The 21,990-nt window shown below is 34.2% G+C and overlaps 1 protein-coding gene across 1 annotated transcript in view; it reads right to left on the reverse strand.

Moving 5' to 3' along the window:
• The window catches only part of DPP10 (dipeptidyl peptidase like 10), a 558,453-nt gene that overhangs the window by 29,267 nt on the left and 507,196 nt on the right, over positions 1 to 21,990 (reverse strand). The window contains exons 14-19 of the mRNA XM_032479324.1: positions 21,037 to 21,128; positions 20,571 to 20,618; positions 17,350 to 17,471; positions 15,947 to 15,994; positions 10,261 to 10,359; positions 10,084 to 10,153 (exon numbers count right to left, since the gene is read on the reverse strand). Of these exons, the coding sequence (XP_032335215.1) occupies positions 10,084 to 10,153; positions 10,261 to 10,359; positions 15,947 to 15,994; positions 17,350 to 17,471; positions 20,571 to 20,618; positions 21,037 to 21,128 (479 nt within the window). The remainder of the gene's footprint in view (positions 1 to 10,083; positions 10,154 to 10,260; positions 10,360 to 15,946; positions 15,995 to 17,349; positions 17,472 to 20,570; positions 20,619 to 21,036; positions 21,129 to 21,990) is intronic.

Raw genomic sequence — 21,990 nt, forward strand, 5'->3', positions numbered from 1 at the left:
GTCTTGCAGCCAGAAATTGTGCAATAAAATAGGAGAAAGTTCCAATCTCCTAATCATTTCTACCGTCGAAGTCTTAGTACATTAATTCTCATTCTTCGGCCAGTTTCTATTTGGGATGATTTCTAAGAGTGGCTGAGGAGGTAGAAAGAGAAGGGGATTTGGTGATCTTTATTTTCAGTTTCTGGGAATGGCTATATTATCACCACTGAGCTAAAAAGCATTTCATCCACCCCCTAGTCCTTTTAAGTGGTTCACACCGAAATCATTCTCAGTCACAATAAAGTTTAGCACATTGTATAAGCAGGTCAAGAACAGGAGACTCTACCTCATTCTTTATGTGCATATAGTCGTTATGTAAATTTCTTATACAAAAGGTCTGCTTTAGATATTACAATGGAAAACATTCTACATGTTGGCTTGAGGAACACAGTCATACTCTAAAAGAAAACGGGAAAAAGTATTGTCTACCTTAAAAAAAGAAGCTTGTGACAATCTTCACAACAATCTCGTATTTCTTAATTTTCTAAAGTAGAATACAGTTCAGCATGGGAATGTCATGGGTGTAACTCTGAGACATGCAATACATAGAATATATATCAAGGATTGCATGGATTTATATATTATAATGATTTATGATATATATTATAATGAATTTAAACTATATTGTCATATATTATAATGAATTTATAATATATTATAAATATAATGGATTTATAATATGGGGACAGATGTTAATTATATACAAACTTTGAACTTACATTTTATCCTAGATAGAGCATTATTCCCCTTCAATAATACACAGTGGTTACACAATACTTTTTTCCTAACTAGACTCCTTTAGCTGGATTCCAGAAGTCAGTTTATCAACTGAAAAATGTGGTGGTGCAAACACAGGCAATTTTATCTTAGCTTACTTTGTTGTATCAGTTAAGTAGAAATAATAATAACTACTGTGCTAATTATGGACAAGTATTATTAGTGGAACTATTTTATAGTTTAGTAAACTGAGACACAGAGAGGTAAACAACGGTAAACCACAGATGAAGAAATAATTCAGTCATGTGAGCAAACACAACTGTAAGAGTTGATCTTAGCAAAATATTAATTTAATATCTTTGATATAAGCAACTACATTCTCAAACCAAAAGAAAATTGGAATTCTTAGCCAGAATAGAATTAAAAATTTAAGGTTTTGAAAGTCTCTTATTTTTTCACTAAGTCCTAACTATGGGTCTTCTTCTGAATTTACACCATATCTTTAGAATGTCTTTATCCCTAGAAATTTTTAAGGAAAAGTAATAAAAGCCTGAAAATGTATGTTTTTTGTACCAATTTTTCACCTTTTAGTAGATGTTTGACAGGTGGCAAGCTACTTAACACTTCTAATTAAAATACCTGCCCTGTTGTATTCATGGGAATGTGAGAAAAAAGTAAAAGAACATGCAGAAAGTATCCTTTAAACTGCATGTTATACAGATGAATTTTTTCAAGAGTATCCTTATACATTGACATATATATATATAAAACTTTTAGCAGTTTTGATTTTCAGAGTTTCAGTGCATCCTATTCAACATGCATTCATCCCATGTGATGTATTTCATATGGAATAAAGAGGGAAGGAGTGTTGTTACAAATGTCACCATGGTTCCTGCACAGCTTTTCCCAATACATTAATGTTAGGATGTGTCAGGAACACACTTTCTCACAATTAAAGAGAAAGCATTAGCGACAGACTAAGACCTTAAGAAAAGAGCTGAAACTCATCAGAAGCATCTTATTTCGGGCAAGTTGAGGCTGGTCTAGTAGCTTCGGAATCCTTGGGTCCCTCTATGGTAACAACTGAGCGCTCTGCTTGTAGCCATGGGCTACAGTAGAACAGTGGACTAATGAAGAAGGCCACACCCGGATCAGGTTTGTAATTGTGATACAGATGGTATGATAAAGATGGCTAAAAGAGAACGCTCTCATGGAGGAAGCACAGAGGCCTGTTTTAAGGCTGAAAAGGACTAATTCCAGATAAAAATGTTATTTAAGATTTATTGCTACTAGTATTTTAACAGGAATATTATTGTTTGAATTTTGTTTAAAAAGTTTACCAGTTTTGAATGTCTTCCCCAGTCTCATTTCTCCTGGGTACCTTGTGTGTGATTTTGTGTCATACTTGTTTCTCAGGAATACATGTGGGGTCTTGCAAGAGAAAGGCTGCACTCCTGGAATAGCTTCTCACCATCACTGACATCCCTCAGTTCTTCTTTACTTTGCCTCTGTGCTACACAGCTTTATATGATTCATTAGGTAATGTTTTTATATATAAGGCAGAAGAGAAGAACATAGGACAGAGCCCTGGATAACCTAATGTCACTGATGCCTCCTTTATCTTGGCTTTGTTGGATCACCAAAGGAGAAAACGTCATATTTGGTATAACCTTTCAAAGACATGTCAAATTAGTAACATAGTTCATATTCTCTTATCATAGATTTCAGAAAAAAATAAATCATTAAAACAGAAAAATGAATGACTTATATATAGTTATACCCTTACATTTATGACTTAATATGTGACCATCCAAACCTAAAAGAAACAGTAAATTAGGAAGTATTTCCTATGAAAAGCACTCAGATGCGTATCTTGAAATATAGAATATGCTTGTATGTTTTAAAAAGGGAATCAATTGATATCAATCATATGAAACTATATCATTTCACTCATGTCATTCATATGAAACCAATATCTGAGACCTGTATTTCGAAAGAAAAAGAGCTAAAACAGTATGACTATGTTAGTCATAGAAATGATTTTATATATTTTTATACTATATGTACATAAATTTATCAAGTTAAAAGAATAGCCAAAGAGAATGTTGTAACTTATACATTAGATACACATTTTTTGTACATGTAGAATTTTTTCCCTGTGGCACTTTCTCAACGCGTCAACTTTGAGTGTGTAAAGTTTTAAATAGAACGAAGAAATTAATGCTGACGTTTAAGATGCGTTATCTATAGATTGTGAAAGAACAAGGTCTAATTTGTTCAAGGATAATATAAAAAGCCGTGATCACCTTCTCCCTTTCCATTACCAAGATTAAATGCCACTGTCTTTTCTCTTCTTAATCATTTCTTGTGTATTATAGTGTGAGTACATTTTCCAACCACTTAAATGAGGAACATGAACAAAAATGAGAAAAATCAGAAACTTAAATTTAAACTTTGACCCTCCTTACATGGCAAAGCAGTAATAATTACTCTTTGAGACAAGTTCTAGCTCTCGTCCATATACATTTAGTAAATGTGTTAACTTTTGTAAAAAAAAAAAAAAAAAAACCGAGAGTGAAATGGGTATGTATTTGAGTATGTATGTAATTCTGTTAATCTGATTTGCTCAAAAGTCTATGGATCCACAAAATAAATGAAGACGGTAAAGGCTCCCCATAAAGTGAACCCTTCAATTAGAATTTGCAATTTTATGGAATAGTCTGGGCTATTTGATCTTTCATATGGAATATCTAGCAACTTACTCATGCTTTTTATAATCTTTATTTTATACCAGAGCATGAATATGGTACAGGTGGAAAATGTTACATTCTAGAGATTATCATAACTGTTAAGTGGAAAGAACAAAAGGTCATACCAATTTGGTTTTGTAGGAGCATTTGATTCTGATTGATTCTGGGCAGCATTTTTGATAATCTTCCAATACTAATTATCATGCAATGAGCTAAGTAAGGAGAGAATTGTGTAATAGAAAGAGCAGAGCTTTTTGATCTGGAAAATAAATTTTAAAAACCTTGAGTTCAAACTCGAATTTTGCCCTGCTCATGATCTTGGAGGTGATAACACATGCCATATTTTAGTCATAGTTTCCTTGTACTTTCTGAAATGAAGACAATAATATTTATCTCGCTTGATTTCTGTTAAGATTAAAGATGGTGTCTACACATCCTTAGCATGATGCCCCTTATATAATAAATACTCAGTAAATGGCAGCTATTGTTAAATCCTATTATTTTAAGCAGATAAGCTCCATAATCAAATGCAAAAGAGAAACACAAAAAGACAGCATGAAATCAATCATTATTTAGCTTTATCCAGAAAGATTGTAAGAGAAATGAGAAACTCATCTCACAGTTTTCTGAGAGGGAAACTAAACTGCAGAGAAACTGACTCATCCAAAAAGCTGACTTTAACACATTATAAACTCTCAAATCATTTATTTCTCTGTCTTTCTCTGCTTTGATTTAATTCATTCCTGATGAGTAACTCAGAGTTGATTAATTTCTTTGTTTATTCATTAATGTGTTCCTTTATTCATTTATTCATTCACACATTCATTCATTCATTCATTCTATCAATATTTTATGAACATAAACAATGCCTCAAGCACTATATTGAGGCAAAACAATACAAAAAGAATTGTTATCAACAATGAGTTTACAGTTTCATTGAAGAGACGGCAAAGAAATAATGTAATCTGGTGTGGGTAACATGTCATAACAGGTGTGCATTGAATTATGTAAAAATACATCTTGAAGAATTAATAGAACTTTTCCAGTTGGAAAAGAAAGCCAAGGTACTGGAAGACTGTGTAAAACAACACAGAGGAATGAGGAGAAGCTGGTATTTCCCAGAATAAGACAGTTTTTTAAAACATCTAGAGCACTGAATCTCTCTTTTGGGGGTGGGTGGAGTCAGATGAAGCTGGAGGAATAAGTGGAAAACAGAGGAAGCCTTTTGCCTGCTGTGCTAGGGCACGTAAACGTTTAATCAGTCAGAGAATAATAATGAAAAGGTTCTAGCCAGCAAAGCCGCATTTTCAGATACAGACCTCACAAAGTTCCCTCCAGCAGCAGAGTGGGAAAGAAGCTAAACGAGAGAAGACACAGCAATGAACTACCGAAAACGAAGTGCAGGTAGAGAGCAGGGTGGCCCACTAGAAGAGACGCGTCCAGATGTGCTGTCTACCTGTGCGGGTTTTGAAGAAGAGTGTGGGCTCTTGGACAACCCCACTGGTTCAAAGGTCAAGGCAAGACACCATGGTCCCAAAAGCATAATGCTATTGAACATTTCCAATAATATATATAACGTTTATTATATCATAGTAATTGATTATATATATATATATATATCAATTAATTAGAGCCTGCTTTTTAACAGAATAACTATGCAGAAAAGAGCTGACAAACAGCTCACTTCCAGCAAGAAGACAAACTTGTAGGACTCTGATATGCAAAACATCGATTAAGTAATTAAAATATCTAGATAAAAATGCATAATGCTCTTTAGTTAAAATGGTTCAGTGGGAAACTGTAATAGTAACCAAGTTCACGTGGTTTCTGGATATCACTCAACACATGTTTGTGGAGTGACTGCAAAAACTAATTGCTGTGATGAATATACAAATAAATAAGGCAGTGTTTAATATATGGAATGCATAAAATAAAGATTTTAACATTTCTGTTTTCTTAAAATACTGAAATATTTTGTAAGCCATTAGATAAACTTATTTCTGTAAATACTTCTAGACTGGATTTTCCTTCAGTAGCACTGGTGTGAAATCTAGTGAGTCAGAAATTCACTAGTATACAAAAACATCCTCAGAAAATCAGTGTAAAGTTGGAAAAGTAACAATGTGATCCATATAGTTCAAGATATATGGAGAGCCTTTGGACAGAAGGCTGTGGCTGTGGGGGAGGCATAGATCTGAGACTGCTACAGGGCATAGATGGACTGATGAGAAGGGTTAAAGAAAGCTCAGGAAGCTAAGACAATGGGTGACCATGAATACATTAGGATTTCAAGGAAGATGAATTCAGGAAGACGGACAAAGTCATAAGGGAATGATGGAGAATGCTGCATTCTGGAAATTAGTATAATCCATTGAACAGTCACTGCCTCCGTGAGTTAGACCTTTATCAAGTGTGGCTTGGATAAGTTGAACACGAAAGAGTAAAAAGCAGAAAATGGGAAGATGTGATGATTCCTTGGTATTAATGAAACTCCTCAGCTCGATATGCTTGCCTTTGTGGACACAGCAAACAGGGAAAAAAAATTTTTATCTATAATAACAGTACATCTGTCTGGACTGCTTCCTACCAGGGTCCAGGCCTTTAGATTCATATTTATTTATTTATCAAATAAACATCTATAGCTGTAGGCTGTCTCACGTGATCTTCAGTCTTGCACCGTCAAAAGAATCACAGATTGGTAAGTTTTCATAAGGTCCCTCTGTGTGTGCTAGGCATGGAGGAGATGATATGCTTATAAATCTAAAAGATGACCACAGATTTCAAGATGCTTGTGATCTTTTTATCTCCTCACAGCCATTAGCACAGCTTCTTGCCCATAAAAGCAACGTGGTAAATGTGCATTGTACTAAATTACACGTACAGGAACAGAAAATAAGAAAAACACAAGAAACAGTAATTCAAGGTGATAAATGCTGAAGTGGGTATGGATGGGTATAGCTCATATACTGTACACTAGACGGATACAGAATTGGTATAAACATGAATGTAGACGGCTGGGCTCTTAAGTGTTTCCTATAACGTTAGAGAGAGCCTGGAGAAGACAGTTACGCATCTGGAAGGACAATAGGAGTAGGAAAGGAAAAGGGCGTCGTGATCCCATAGAGGCCGCTGTACATCACGGATACTGAGAAGCATTTGTAGTGGCGACACTTCTTAGATTTTCAATTACAGTAAAATACTCTGTTGCCGTTGCTTCACTTGTACTTTCAGTATCATGACATTAGGTTAGAGTTTCAAAAAACTTGGCCACAGAGAGGTCCTCAAAGGACCATGCCTTTTGAGGTTCCATAATGAAGATTCAGCAGATAGAGGATTCCCAAATTGCCAGAGGCTACTTTCCTCAAGGCTAGTCCTCCTTCAGCTACTCAGACTTGCTGCAGTCTGTCTCCAGCTCACGCATTCATTAGAGAATTTCCTGGATGTAAACCCATCTCTACAGATGAAGAAATGATTCACAGTCTGTTAGGTACTAGATGCTCTGCACAGAATAGCAATAAAGTAGTGACACCAAAAATCACCAAAGCATCTCTTAGCATTGTTTAAATAATAGTTTATTTATTATTCTTCACTGTCAAATTGCCCATTTAGAGAAAAATCCAGTTATTTTCTTTTTTAGAGTGGAGAGTCCACTTATCACTGACCACAGGGTTTAATCTTAAGAAAAAAAAATGCCCTTAAGTTATAACCAATCTAAAACAAAAAACATTTAAAGAAAACTTTATACTTAAGCCTTTCTGATCTGATATAGGTTTCCAAGCATAAATATTTTAGGAATGGTCATGCAGCTGAAAGCAATAGATCATTTTATAGATATAAAATCATAAAAGAAAAAATCCTCAGTTTGGCTTTGTAAATCATATTTTGTTAAGCTTCTGAGATTTTACTTCTGAAAACCAGAGTTTGGATAAAGTAAATTAATATTTTGTATAATCAGCATATAAAAACAAATGAAAACTAATGTTATTAATAATCACTTTCATTCTTCCTTTCATCAACAAAAAAAGTAGCAAAGTAAATTCTATGGGCCTAATTACATTATTTTATCTGCTTTAGTAATGTCTCAAATAATTTTATGGATGCTAAAATATGTTATTAAATATTTATATTGATATTTTTAAAAATTGAAACTAGTACTACTAGTAAATAACTATGATTATGCTTACAATTTATTAAACACTAAGTGCAAATGTTTATGCTCTTCCAGACACTATGATGACATGTTTATATAAATTATTCCATGTGATTGTCTTCTATTTATTTATAAGGAAGCTGAAGCTTAGAAAAATTAAGCAGTGTACTGGTAAATCTTTGAGCTGAGACTTGAACCCAGGCCTATCTGACTCTTAAGCCAGGATGTTCACTTTGTTACCCTGCCTCTAAAAAAGACCTGACTATTCCTTTCTTTAAGAGAATTGAGTCTTGTGCTAGTTCTTAGATTCCTCTTCTGATCTAAAAATCACCCAGATCAGAGCACAAATAATGGCAGAATGAGCCAGCTGGCTTCTTTAACTCAAGGCTACAGAGAGAATTTGAACTCTTGTCTACTTTTTCCTCCGAAGAGTGACACACTCTGCATGGCCACGCGAGTGGGAAGAACTGTCCGCACATCCACGTGCATGTGAGTCCGGCTTCAAGGAAGGATGCCTGATAAGGTTCCTTTCCCTCAGAAGCCTTATTTTTCAGTGAAATGAAAAGAACAATTCCTTTCCCCCAAAGGAGACGTGACAGAGACGGAAGGTGTGTTTGAGGATTTTTTCCCATTGTTTTCTCATTTTAATGCCTTGAATATTTCCCCAACAAATCACATATATAGTTCAAATAAGATTTGAAGACAACTAATTGAAAGAGAAAAGACGAGAGAAGGAGTTAAGATGAGAAAAGACCGAAGAAGAACTTCCCCAGGAAAACGCCTAAACCTTTCAAGGCCTTCCAGGCAGCAGGACAAAGGAGAAGGGTCTGGGCATGAGAAACTAATTGAGTTCAAGGCATCAGAGCTGGGAAAAAACACTGGAGTAAGGAAAAATACTAAGTATTGTATTTTCTGTACTAATTGGCTTATTAGATGAAGTGACAAACTGCTTCCTTTTTATTAAAATATCTAAGTCAATGCAATCCATATAAAAAGAATGAATAATCATCACAATAATCATTAGAATCATATGCACCAGGCACTTAAAATATTTCCTTTAATCTAAAAAGCAGCCTTAAAACATAGGCTGTATTGTAATGTTCATTTTATATTTGGAAAAACTGAGCCTTATAAGAGGTTAAGTCACTTGTTCAAGGACACACGGCTGGTAAATGACGTAACTGGAATTTGAAGCCAGGAAGCTTGATTCCACAGACTGAATACTTGTCCACATTCAGTCGTTGTTATAACAAGTAATGTTATTTTCATTTCTACTCTTCCTACTAAGCCTCTGAACAACTGTAGATCATTTTAAGCACTGTCATAGCACTATGTTGGCTGAGTTCTTAAAAAGGAAAATAAATAACTTTCAGAAATATAATTTTACATCAATATCAAGTTAGTTATCTATCTACTCCAACCAACAGATGTTAGAGACCTCTGTGCCCAGAACTATATAGTCACAGAAAGTATGAATGGATTCATTTCCAAAGCCAATTCCAAGTTGGAAAAACCTAAGAGTCAAGTTTTTCGGGGGATGGGAGCTGCTTCCTGCTGGTCATGTATCCAGGAAGGAAAACTGATTAAGAGTGATATAAATATAGCCAGTGGTTTCAGCAGTGGAAATAAGTGTTTCCTCAATGTTGCATCAAACGCTGATCACAAGCATAGGGCTTACACGCGAAAACATGGATGCACCTTGAAATCATTATGCTAAGTGAAATAACCAGTCGCAGAAGGGCAAATACCGCGTGATCCCGCTTACATGAGGCATCTAAAATAGTCAGGCTCACAGAAGCAGAGAGCAGAATGCTCGTTGCCAGAGGCTGGAGGTGGGGGGAAGGGGGAAGTTGCTATTCATTGGGTATAAAGTTTCAGTCATGCAAGATGAGTACGTTCTAGAGATATGCTGCCCATCACTGTGCCGATACTTAAAACTATGTTGTATACTTAACACTATGTTGTATACTTAACATTTTGTTTAGAGGGTAGATCTCATGTTAAGTGTTCTTAGTACAATTTTAAAAATTGCATTTATAAATCTAGTGTAACTTTATATGACAAATACATACCAAAGAAATAAAATTATAGACCAACAATATCATTTATTAAAAAAAAAAAGGGGGGGGAGCATAGAGCTTGAGTAATTTCTAAGCAGACATCCAGAAGCCAGCTATATGTGTCATTATTCCCCATAGTAACATTGAGTTCGGTTTGGGATGCAACAAGCACAGTTACACACCCCTCCATATAATTTACTGGTGGTGTCCTTGAGGAGTTCATGCAAATGACAGCTGTCCCGGTTAACTACACACATAGGATTTCTTTTCTTCTGTTGTTTTTTAATCAGGATGCTGTCATGTAAGGCATAAGAAAAATTATAAAATCTTTAGATTCCTTTATTTCAAAAACAAATAAAATACTTACATTATTAACAGAAGAGCATACTGGTTTCGGTCCGTAAAATCTTTGGGAAAGGACAACTGTAAAGGAAGTTCTTTTAAAGAAAGAGCAAAATATTAAAGATGGAGAGTCATTTACATGTGAAACCATAAGGTGCAGAGAAAGTTGTTTTTGAATAACACAGCATGCACAAAACTTTACCATAGTCGTCAATATGAAGCATTTTAATTTCTGACTTTACTATCTTCTTCTTCAGGATAGCTTCCTTCAGCATAGAGTTGTTTTCCAATATAAAATATTCTATAAATCCAAAAAGGGTAGTGCAAATTACTGCTCTGTGTTGATCAAGAATCAGTGCAACACAACAAATCATTATCCAGCGTTACCATTTGGCAGGCACTGTTCTAGGCACGGATTAATCTCTCCTAATCTCTCCCCTGGACTACTGCAACAGGTTTTAAACTCAGATTCCTTATTCCAGTGAAATTGTCTCCAGTTGCCATTATACTTGGAATTAGCATATACATTTTCAAAATGTAAATCTGATTGTGTTATTATTCTGCTTAAGAATATACTAAAAATAATACAGAATTATCTAGCACCCAATGATATAAAATTTGTAATGCCTGAATTCTAATACAAAATTACCAGGCAGGCAAAAATATCAGGAAAACATCACCCATGATGAGTACAAATTGTATTCAAAAGAAATAACCCAGAAATGACACTGATGCATATAGTGGATAGACAGTGACATTAAAACAGAGATTTTAATTACATTCCATGTGTTCATTAATATTAAAAAAAAAAGAAAGATACTAAAAAAAAAATAAAAGACTTAAAATTCTAAAAATAAAAATTGCAAAATTTGAGATACATAAAAACTGTAAGATCTAAGAGGGAAAAATACTCAGTGGGGTTAATAGCATATTAGAAACTACAGAAGAAAAGATTAATGAATTTGACAATATAGCAATGGACAATACAAAAAGAAAACGAAATGCCAAAAAAAAAAAAAAAAAAGAATTGACAAAGCATGAAGGAAGAAAAGCATTAGTAACTTGCTGGAATTTTGACTGATATGTTAAATTTATAGATTTATCAGGGATATTTTATATACCCAAAATAGTGAGCTTTCTAATCCATTCTGAATCTGAGATACCCTTATTCTCTTCTTTAATTGTTCCTCATCACACTATAGTTCAGAAAATAATTCCAGGCAGAAGGCCAGGACAATGACATTAATGTCATGTGTTTCCCTTCTTTCAGGGATCACAGAGCTATCCTGACTATTACCCCTTGCTTGAAAACTGTTGTTTCATGTATTCTATCCACTTTTTTTTAATTTAAATTTTATTTTCTCTTTCATTCCTTTTTTCCTTTTTGCTAAAAGGCCATACTTCCAGTTACTCCATGGCCAGAAAAAGAATTTTTTTTAATTGTCAATAATTTATCATCGATGCTTTATTGTTAAATCCAAACTCTTTAGAATGAAACATAAGACTTTTATGATCTGGCTCCAACCTGCCCTATAGTCTGTATCTTTTGCTTTTATCTTAAATGTCTCATTCCAGCCACACTGAACATATTTTCTTGCCTCATGTTTGTACGTTCACATTCCATCTTCCTGAAATGCCTCTTCACTGACTCCCTCCTTTTTTGAACTATGTCTACTGTACCAGATAAATTATTGTGATATATTATAACCATTTAATTTTCTATTTCTTGCTTTGGACTGTGAATTCTATGTGTGATTTCAGGCACATCAAACCACTTCTCTTGTAAATAAGTGTCATCCTCTATAATACAAATTTGGGAAATTAAATGTTCTCAGAGATTTCTCTATCCTCCAAATGTAAGAAATTTCAGATTATTTAAATAATACTATATTTTCAAAAAAAGCTATCCCAAACATTCAATTATAAAATTTAAAATGTAAATACTTCAACTTTGTATGCATTCATTAAGTATTAAGCATTTATAATGTAAGGTCTGTCATTAAAATGCACTTAATGCACGTATTTGTGGATAAAGCATTCTTTTTGTATTTAGCAGAAACCAAAATCACTTGATATTTGCTAAATGCAAAGGGTTAGCAAATTTTTAGAAGCTAAAGCCTGTTAAATTTTTAACTTTATACCTCTAACTAGAGATTATGTTGTTGGGTGAAGATTTCTATGATCAATAGTTTATTGTTTGAAAATGACTAATTTAAAATGAATGAGTAAATGAATAGATACAGCTAGAGGTACCAGTATAACTGTCATACACAAATTATTAATTTCTCATGGTGTCTGTTTATTATCAAAAATGAATGGGAAACAATAAATTATGTCAGTATAGGTAGTTGAGAAATTTTTACTTCTAAATCAAAGGCCATTTATTTGCTCATGGAAAAAAAAATCTATCCATGGTCATAGGAATATAAAATTCTAATTAAGAAAAAGAAATACAGAAATTAATAAAGCTATTTTTCAAAAGCAGACAGCATTTTTTCATGATACATTCAGAAAATATGGTTCATATACAGTTCTTTGTGAAACAATATGAAGAGAAGGCAGTATTAAGGTATGACTTTAATTCTTTAATTGTGGGATTGAAAAGAAAAAGAGGCTAAAATGAGAAAAGAAAATTGAGAGAAAGAAAGAAACGGAGAGAGAAAGTAGAAAAGAAGTATAAGGAGGGATGAGAAGAAAGAGATGTAATGGAGACAAAGGAAGAAAGATAAGAGACTAAAAAATGAATTAAAGTAAATGAAAGAAAACAATCATATATGCAAAAATGAGGAAAAAGAAAAAGGATGAATATATAAAAAGAGGAAAAGGAATGATAGTAATATGAGCCAAAGGACCTTTGAAATGCCAAGTACAGTTTTACATGTTTATACCTTCCTCAAGTCACTGAATATTTAAATAAATGGTTTCTTTTTTAATTATAAAGGTAATATATGTTCATTGTCGAATATCAGGAAAATACTCAAGAAAAAAAAATCACCTTAAAGGCTGCCAGGCTTTATGCAAGACTTTTAACCTTTCAAATATTGTTTTCTGGAAATTTAAATGCATCTTCAAATAGTTTTATTTAAGTGGGATAAATATTTGGACTACTTAATCACTTAGAAATATGGCTTAAACATTTTTGAAGAATTGGCTTTTGTAAACATTTAAAAACGTTTAATTCTAGTGGGGAACTGGTGGTAAATTTATTAGAACAATTTGATGAAATTTTAATAAAGGACTATTTACAAGTACAGGACAATGGGCAGGGGGACCATAGTGACAGGACCATAACCCAGGGCTTGTGACAGTGGCTAAGCCTGCAGCTCCAGGGGAGAGAGCAGTTCCATGGAAGTGACTGGGTGAAAGGTACACAATGACCTTCAGCCAAGAGTCATAGCAACCTGGGGTGACTCTAAAGGCATTCGGCTGGACAAATACTCCAGAATCACTTTTCTCCCTCTCTTCACAGGATTCACTTTAGCTCAATCCAATTGGAAGCCAAATGGCAACAGAGCTTATCATCAATACAAACTCATTCTGGAGTAGAGACCATGAGAAAGGGAATAACAGTCCAGACTGGTTCTGGGAAAACAAATGGAATATAGTCAAGGCACAAACTGATATTCCATTAAAGTTTATTTACAAATCCCCCTTTTCATTATTTATATTATGTTTTTTCACTACCATTAGTAGCATGGGTTATAATTTTCTCTATTTAGAATTACTTCTTCAGTATAAACCATTAAGAGAAAAAAATATTGGGTAAATAGATATAAAAGATTTAATGCTTATGACTGAGTTATTTTTTCCAAAAGATTTGCTGTGATTTATATTTCTACCAGCAAGTTATGAGAGCCTCATTATATCCTCATTAGCAATGTAAATTTTTGATGTTGTTAATTTATTAGGAAAAATTACTTGGCAGTGTTTTACTTTGCATTTCTTTGATAACTAGTGGGTTTAAAGGTTTCCCATGTTTGTTAAATATTTTCATTTTCTTTTTTCAGTATACTTTCCATGCTGTATTCTACTTCATGTGGCCTCAAAATGAGTTATGATTGACTCATTAGTTTAACAAAGATTAACCTGAAGATCCATTAACTCAAAGATTTACTTGCAACCAAATGTAAATTTTATTTCAACAAATAATTGTCTTTTGTAAAGAAAATTAAGCGCTTGACCACTGTTCATAGTTCCTTTTTGTTGTTCTTGACTCTGAGACTGTAAGAAAATCTCATACAAATGGAAAATCAGAAAGATTTCCCATAGACAAAAATGTTTCAAGATTTACAGCAGATATTGTTAGAAAACAATATACCTTGTAACAGTAGAATAAAATTAGTTAAAGTCAGCCCTGGGAATTTTTTTTAAAGTTATCATTTTGGCAGAATAAGCAATGAAACACAAATAGTTGCTGTTTATTGAGTGCATCCTATGTTGTGACTATATCTCATCCTCAGAAAATTCATCTGCTAATTTTCTTACAAGGAAATTAAATCTACAACATATTAACTTGTCTCAGACCCCACAAACAGTATGCAATGAACTAATTTTATACATTAATTTTTCTATCTGTGAAATCTAACCTTCTGTTTTATCAAATATACTGTCTTTATTATCATTATTGTTGCTGTTAATGTTAATATTCAACATACTTAATTTGCTTACCATAACCTCTTTAGGATTTATACTGATAAGTAGGAGCTAAAAGATGTGCAAATCTGTTTCCAACCACACAGAACCCCATAACAAATTTAGAAATTTTATCTTTTTCTAGAATAGGCAGGAAGTCTCCATATGGTGGTTATTTGGAGTATAAGAGGTCTTTCTCTGTCCTCTGTAAATGACATTTGTCATCCAAAATTACACTTTAATGCCTACATCTCCTTTAAGTCAAAGCATTTAGCTAAAACTCCTCCTTAAACCTAAGTATGTGATGAGACAGACAAAACACGATAGAATGAGATGTCATCATATGGTAGTGATAACAAACCCTATGCTGCAGTCAGACTGTTTTTCGATTCCTGCCTCTGTCACCTTTTATGTTAAAGTGACCCTAGCCAAGTATTTTAACCTCTTTGTAACTCAGTTTCCTCATCTGTAAAAGAGGATAATAAAATTAACTATATCAGGAGGTGTTCTGAGGGTTACAAGCCTATGGTAAATTGTTAGAGCATCAGAGTATTGATTAAATAATTTTTTCAAATTGAAAGAAGAAAAAGAAAATTGGAGGAAAGGAAGGAAAAAGGAGGCAGGAAGTAATCTGGCCATTCACTTTTAAGATCAGCTCAACCATGTTTTTACTTACACACTCTAAGTTCTTAAAAACACTGACCATATCTTACTAGCAGTGAACACGCAGCCACTGTCATTTTGCTTGATAAACTAAGCCCTCACTCAATAGACTATGTACTGTTGAACAAATATATAACAGAATAAATGAATATATGAAACCAGAAATACTTGGGAAACTGAAACAAATAGGATAGAAAATATACAAAATAATATATTTTTCATAACTTTCCCAAAAGTAAATGTGTTGCACTGAAGGAATAATCTGTATGAGGCTCAGGAAAGAATAAACTAGCACACTAAGGGGCCCGCAGGCTGAATTGAAACCTTAATGAGCCTTATCAATTACTTCTCATTCAATACAGATTCAGTAGACACCCTACTGTAGGCATGTAAGATCCAACTCCAGTTACCACTTGCTTACACTTTCTCTCACACACAGAGGATTAAGTTGATGGTCCCTACACAGCTTTCCCCATGCTGGAGACTCCTTTCAAGAAGGTTCTATAGAAAACAACACTTAGAATAAAATAATACACTACCAACGACCAATGTCCAACCATGGCTGTTCTGCCTTGTTGTGTTCGTGTACTTACTTGTTGGGTTTTCCGTGCTGTGTAGACTGACCACTGGAACTCCTGGACCTGGATTTTAGAAATGTATGTATAAATATTTTAAAGGCATCTAAGTAACAATTACTGGAAGGTTACATGACAGAGTTCTTTTTTTTTTTCCCAAATGTAAGCACTTCATAGTTAAAACATAATGAAACAGAAACCAGACTGAGTTAACTTGTTACTATAGATACATTATTCAGAAAAGTAAATCCTTTTTCAACTATTTGCAATATTATTTTTAAGATCCTCCCTTCTCCAAAATGCCCCATACATCTATACTTCTATGGTTTTAGCCAATCTTATGTATTTTATTCTCTTTTTCTCTAGTCTTTTATAGACTAGTTGCTGATGTTCAGAAAGTTGATTCACAACTCTGTGACCTCTCATCTGCTCATCCAAGATTAAATTCTGTTTACCACTCAACCAAGAAAGAAAGAGTGCATGCATATTATTATTAGAAATATTTCATCCACAAGATTAAAAAAATTGGAGCTAATATATATTCATCTAAAAAGTATATGAACTGAAATTGTCAATTATTTCTAATATACTGGTTAATTCAGGTGTAACCATAAGATACTATCTCGAAACTTCACTTCTCTAAGAAACTCTATCTAGGGGTCTAATGCCTTTTCTCTGATGTCATAAAACAAGTACTTCTTTTCTGATTACTTTATTTAGATGCCAAGAGAAAAAAGTAACTAAAAAGAGCAAGTGTTGGTCTATACCTCATGGTATCTTAAAAGTGAACAGCTTAAGGTACCAGCTGAAGCAGTAGCACTCAATCCATCACATTATAATTGGGCACATCTCCCATTTCATCTCTGGGAAATACGGTGTCCTATTAAAAGGACACTGATTCCTACCAGAATAACCCAGACATGCCATACCATTATGTAAGACTACAGCACACTATTACCAGGTAGAAGAAGTAACTGGGGTGAATATAATTTCTCAAAATTGAAGAGGGTTAGACCCAGGGAATTCAATTTCTGTAGATCTAAATTTCTCAACAATCAAGTCATTATTTTAATAAGACTAATACTTTTCCTAGAGACTAAGTAAAATAGTTTATTATTCTAGCATGGCTTTGCCGATACAAATATGTTTATTCACTTTTGTAAAGGTCCAGTGTCAAACCACAATTATTGCTATGTGCTGCACATGTGTACATATTGACTTACTCCCAATTTCTTTCTTTCAAATAAAGTAACAGATACAATCTGTATCTCAATAAATCCTTAATTTATAACTTTTAAACAAAAACTTACAAACTAAGAATATCAAATCATACAGCTGGAGAATGATAGTTACTAATGATAGTAATAGGTACTGATCAAATAAAATGTATAAAATAAGTTTTATCAGAAATCATCTATTACCTTTACAGAGTAACAAGAAATGCTGATTCATGGGACTAAAACTGGCACCAAAATATGTACATTGTTCTTTCATAAAATTACATGAAATGCACTGACGGTTCAATAATCCTTCAGTAGAAGCACTGGGGGAAGAAAAAAAGAAACATTACTGTTCCAGGTACTTGAATGTGTAGTATCAATATTTAAATATTGAACAAAGAAGCTACAGCCGTACTTATATTGAGGTTCTTTGTAAATTATGACTTACCATAAAAATGCAAAGTCAATTTCCATTACTAATGTTAAGACATACGTATTTTTCTTCTCTGTAATAAAATTAAAATTATGTACACCTACATGTATGTAATATATATGTATTTATATATGCTTATAAAGAAACTGACTTCCACAGGACTCAATATAACTTCTTATTTGTATTTTCTTTATAGCTATTTCTTTGTAAAGTCTTCAAAGAAATTACCCACAGAGACAAGCATAAAGTCAACTGCAATAGTAGTTGAAAGAACTAATAAATGTTTTCACATGTCACACACACACACAAAAGCTTATGATTTCCTGAATTCAACATTAGAATTTGGTATTAGTAGCAGATTTTTCCCACTAAATACTTGCACTAAATTTTCATAATTTTTGGTAAAGAAAAGCTATTTTTGTATGATAATGTATATAACGTTAATGATCATACGTACTTTGAGACATCAGGGAGGTCAGGAAAGAGAAAAGCACTCATCCCTTTATTTTACAAATAATGGTGCTGATGGTCAGAAGGGTTGAGGTATTTACCCAAAGTTAAATTTCACATGTAGAAGACTCGTTTGTTTTATAAACAGAGATGAACTGTAAATTATCTGTGCTGATAGATGAAAATACTGTAGACGACACATTTTTTAAAAGTTGACTAGACAAGATATTCTCAGTTCCCTTTGGCAATAAAACATGAGTCCGGTGATGCATCTGTAATGAATCATAGTCATGCTGACTTTGATGTGCAGTGTGCTGCAGGCGTGGGAATGGAAGCCACGGTGTTGATGCAGAGCAATGGAGGATCATTGTCAAGTATAGTTCGCAGGGTCACAGCTTCACATTTGAAACATTTTGAGCTCATTATAATCCAGAATTTTCTTTTGTTAGTCAAGGTATTTAACAGACACTAGGAACTTAAACACATTAGCTAGTTTCACCCTTATGATAAATCATACCCATTTTTTCTCTTTAAAATTGCGGTGTGTGCATATGTAAATAAATAAATAAATTAATTAATTAATTAATTAATATATAAAATAGCGTTTACCACTTTAAGCATTTTTCAAGTATATAGTTCAATGTCATTACATGCACAGTGTTGCACAACCGTCACCGCAGAGAGACTATGAATGCGTGCCAGTCGCACAGAGCTACTTACTGAGTGACATGCCTAGAATTTAAAACCTTTTCTCTCTCTATTCTTTCATATAATTTTTCAGATCCAAGCTGCCTAAACATTTAGGTTGGTATTTTCTCATGATTTAGATTATGAAATCACTAAAATAAAGAAACACAAATTTTGAGACAAAACTGTAACAGAATATGGTAGCAGTTCTGATTGTGCTGAAGTATCTAATCCCATAAATTAAATCAATCAACTATTATTTTTATGGCCTGGACAAGACATTGATTGAGTTTTCTGGATTAAACACTAACATTATCAAGCCAAGTGGCACTTGATGGGCATTTAAGGGGAAATTTATTGGTACTATATTTTCTTTCCAACACAGCCTGCTACACAGTACAGGTCACAGATATATTGACTGTTCTAATGTTCCGCCTCGGTCACTAGCCACAGAAGACTAGCACACAAATCTAAGAGCTCATTGTGATTCAAATCACATTTTAGGCCAATAAAGCGAGGAGAGGGTGAGGCAGTTCTGTTAGCTGAACGCAGCCAAGTCTAATCTTCTGACACTGTCATTTTTCTTTAAGAGTTTTATGAAATTAGAGAAATAAAACATCAGTCAAGGATTTCCACATCTCTAAAGGATTGTTCAGGACTGCCAGTATCAACCACAGCATAAATTTCAGGAAAGATAAGCTTCAAATAACCAAATGGAAAAAGTGATCAGTACTTTAATCAAGACCTCTAAACCAAAATTAGAACCAGTCTCTTTAGATCAATAGCTGTTCTTCCTTTGGAAGTCATGAGAATTGAGAACATGGGTTCCAAACTCTAAGAGAAAAAACACATAATATGAAAATGACATACTGGGGTATGTGATAAAAAGGAGAGGCTCACTTCAGATGAAAGCGATTTATGCATAGAGAAGAGTGTGTGGGTGAGTTAGTGGGAATTAGAAGAGTTTAAACATGCATTTTGACTCTCAAAGGAAAGTCAGGACTACTTGGTAAGAATCAGTGGTGACACTTCTTCAAACATGATGAATTTCCACTGAGAATACGCCGTGGCAGTTTTGACACTTTAAAAATGGATCTGTGAAATGGAAATTAGAAAGTGTATATGAAGTCTGGAATTAATAAGTTGCTTGACAGACAAAAATAAAAGTCACTTCTGTGAGGGCCTGGTGAAAGCTTTCTGAGTGAGGAGACATTTTAATAATAAATAGGTATGACCTTTAAGCCCCTTTCATGAATATAACCTCCCATCCGGGAAAACTGGACAGAGGGAAATATTACCCGTCCACTGCTTTATTTTAGTAAGCACAGAGCATTCCTGGCTTAAGTAACAGTCTTAATGGATTTTACACACTGTAGGAGAGAAGAGAGAAACCACCACTTAATCCACTCTACTAAGTGCTCACAATGCTTTTATTTCGTTCAGGAATAAATTCCATGTGTGTAATATTCATGCACTGAAAATGTAAAATGAGGCTGAGCAGAAGCAAAGACGACTGGGTTGAAAATATGTAAATGCTTGTGATGTGGGAAGTTGAGAGAAGCAAGCCTCGGAAAAAAAAAAAAAAAAAGATATTTTTAAGACTGTGAAAAGAAGTGAGAGGAAAAAAAATGAAGGAGCAGCAAGATGGTTTCCACACTAGTTTCAGTCCTTCAGACTCCGAGGTCCAGAGCTGAGGGACTGGACCAAGAGTGTGAGGTTCTGTCGTCTCGAGTTGGCTTTCCACTAGCCATATCAAAAAATCAAACTTCAGATTTCTCCATCCTATCGTTCAGCCGTGTGGACGGCCACTGGGGAAATCAACCTGTGCGGAAGATGCTCTCACACTGCTTACCTGTACAGCTGCCTCCCTCTGGGAGACGACTCGGTGCTCAGAAAGTAACTGCCCATGAAAGAAAACAACACAGAAACATCAGGCACCAATCAATTTTTGCCACACTGAGTTTTCAGTTGAATTTTCAAACTGTCAAAGAACACGCAAGAGCTGTTCTATTATTCAACCGTGGAACTTTGATGCACTTGGAAAACATCTATTTTTTCTTAAAATACTGTCACCCTTTTCCATGATTTCTCTCAGTCTCTCTGAGTCTGTGTGTGTGTGTGTGTGTGTGTGTGCATGTGTCTTTAATGTAAGTGTGTCTGTGTAAGTGATGTATAGAGAGTCTTTTTAAACAAGGTTGGTCTTTCCTTGGCCAGGCTATTTGGACTAGGGCCATGGTAAGCAAAACATAAATCTGGCAGCAAAGATTGCCTTTAACAACACAGACTTCCAACCTGACTGGAGAATCAAAAACGCTCACATTTTTTGCGTAGTTTCATCGTATGCCAGGATCTTTATCACTTCCCAGTTCCCTGATGTCAGATGCCGCACAGTAATTTGCTCACTTTTACTCTGCAAAGAAATAGAAAATATTGATTTTCTTCTTATTTAAACAGCATCTCTCTGGTCAACACAAAAGTAGTAACTGCCTGTGTCACTTTTAATTCTTTAATTCTCAGCTAACGTTGAGTTTCTCGTTTTCAATCTCAACAATGCATACACATTCATATACACATAGACCCAGGTAGGACGGTGCCTTTATTGCTATGCTGCAGGGAAACCATTCAGAAAACACCTTGAGGTGAGGTCCACCTGCCCATCATCACCTTGCCACAGGCAGTCATCTGGGCATTTGGTACAGATGCAGGACTTTGATAACTCCCGCCTAAATGATCGACAACTGTGCAGTCTGGAGAGTTTTAAAGAAAACATTTTGAACAAACTTCATTACAAGTACATACTAAGCATTAGATGCTTTTAACCTTTACAGCATGTGCATACGATTTTCCATTTTCACTCAATAACTTATTTCTGAGATTAATTCATGTTGATGCTTGTAGCCATAGTTTATTTTCACTGATAGAGAATATTTTATTGTATGTATGAATATAGCAAAGTTCTTCTGGTTTTTTCTTTTTTGACGTTTGAATATTTCCAAATTTTTGCTCTTAAAGTCAAGTTGTCTGTGAACAGTTTTATTTATGTCTCCTGGTGTTCATGGCAGGATTTTCTTGAGATAAACACCAATAAATGGGATTGCTTGGTCAAAGGGTTTATGTCTTCTACTTAACTCAGTAGTAACAGATTATTTTCCAGAGTTGTGCCAACTGAAAGTCAACTAGCAATATGAGTTTCTGCACTGTCTACACTGCTCCATTAGTCTCTGTTAAGTCACCAATACCACACATTTTTAGTTAAACATTTTTTTAACATC

The sequence above is a fragment of the Camelus ferus genome, chromosome 5 (assembly GCF_009834535.1).
Source record: "Camelus ferus isolate YT-003-E chromosome 5, BCGSAC_Cfer_1.0, whole genome shotgun sequence".
Classification (NCBI taxonomy): domain Eukaryota; kingdom Metazoa; phylum Chordata; class Mammalia; order Artiodactyla; family Camelidae; genus Camelus; species Camelus ferus.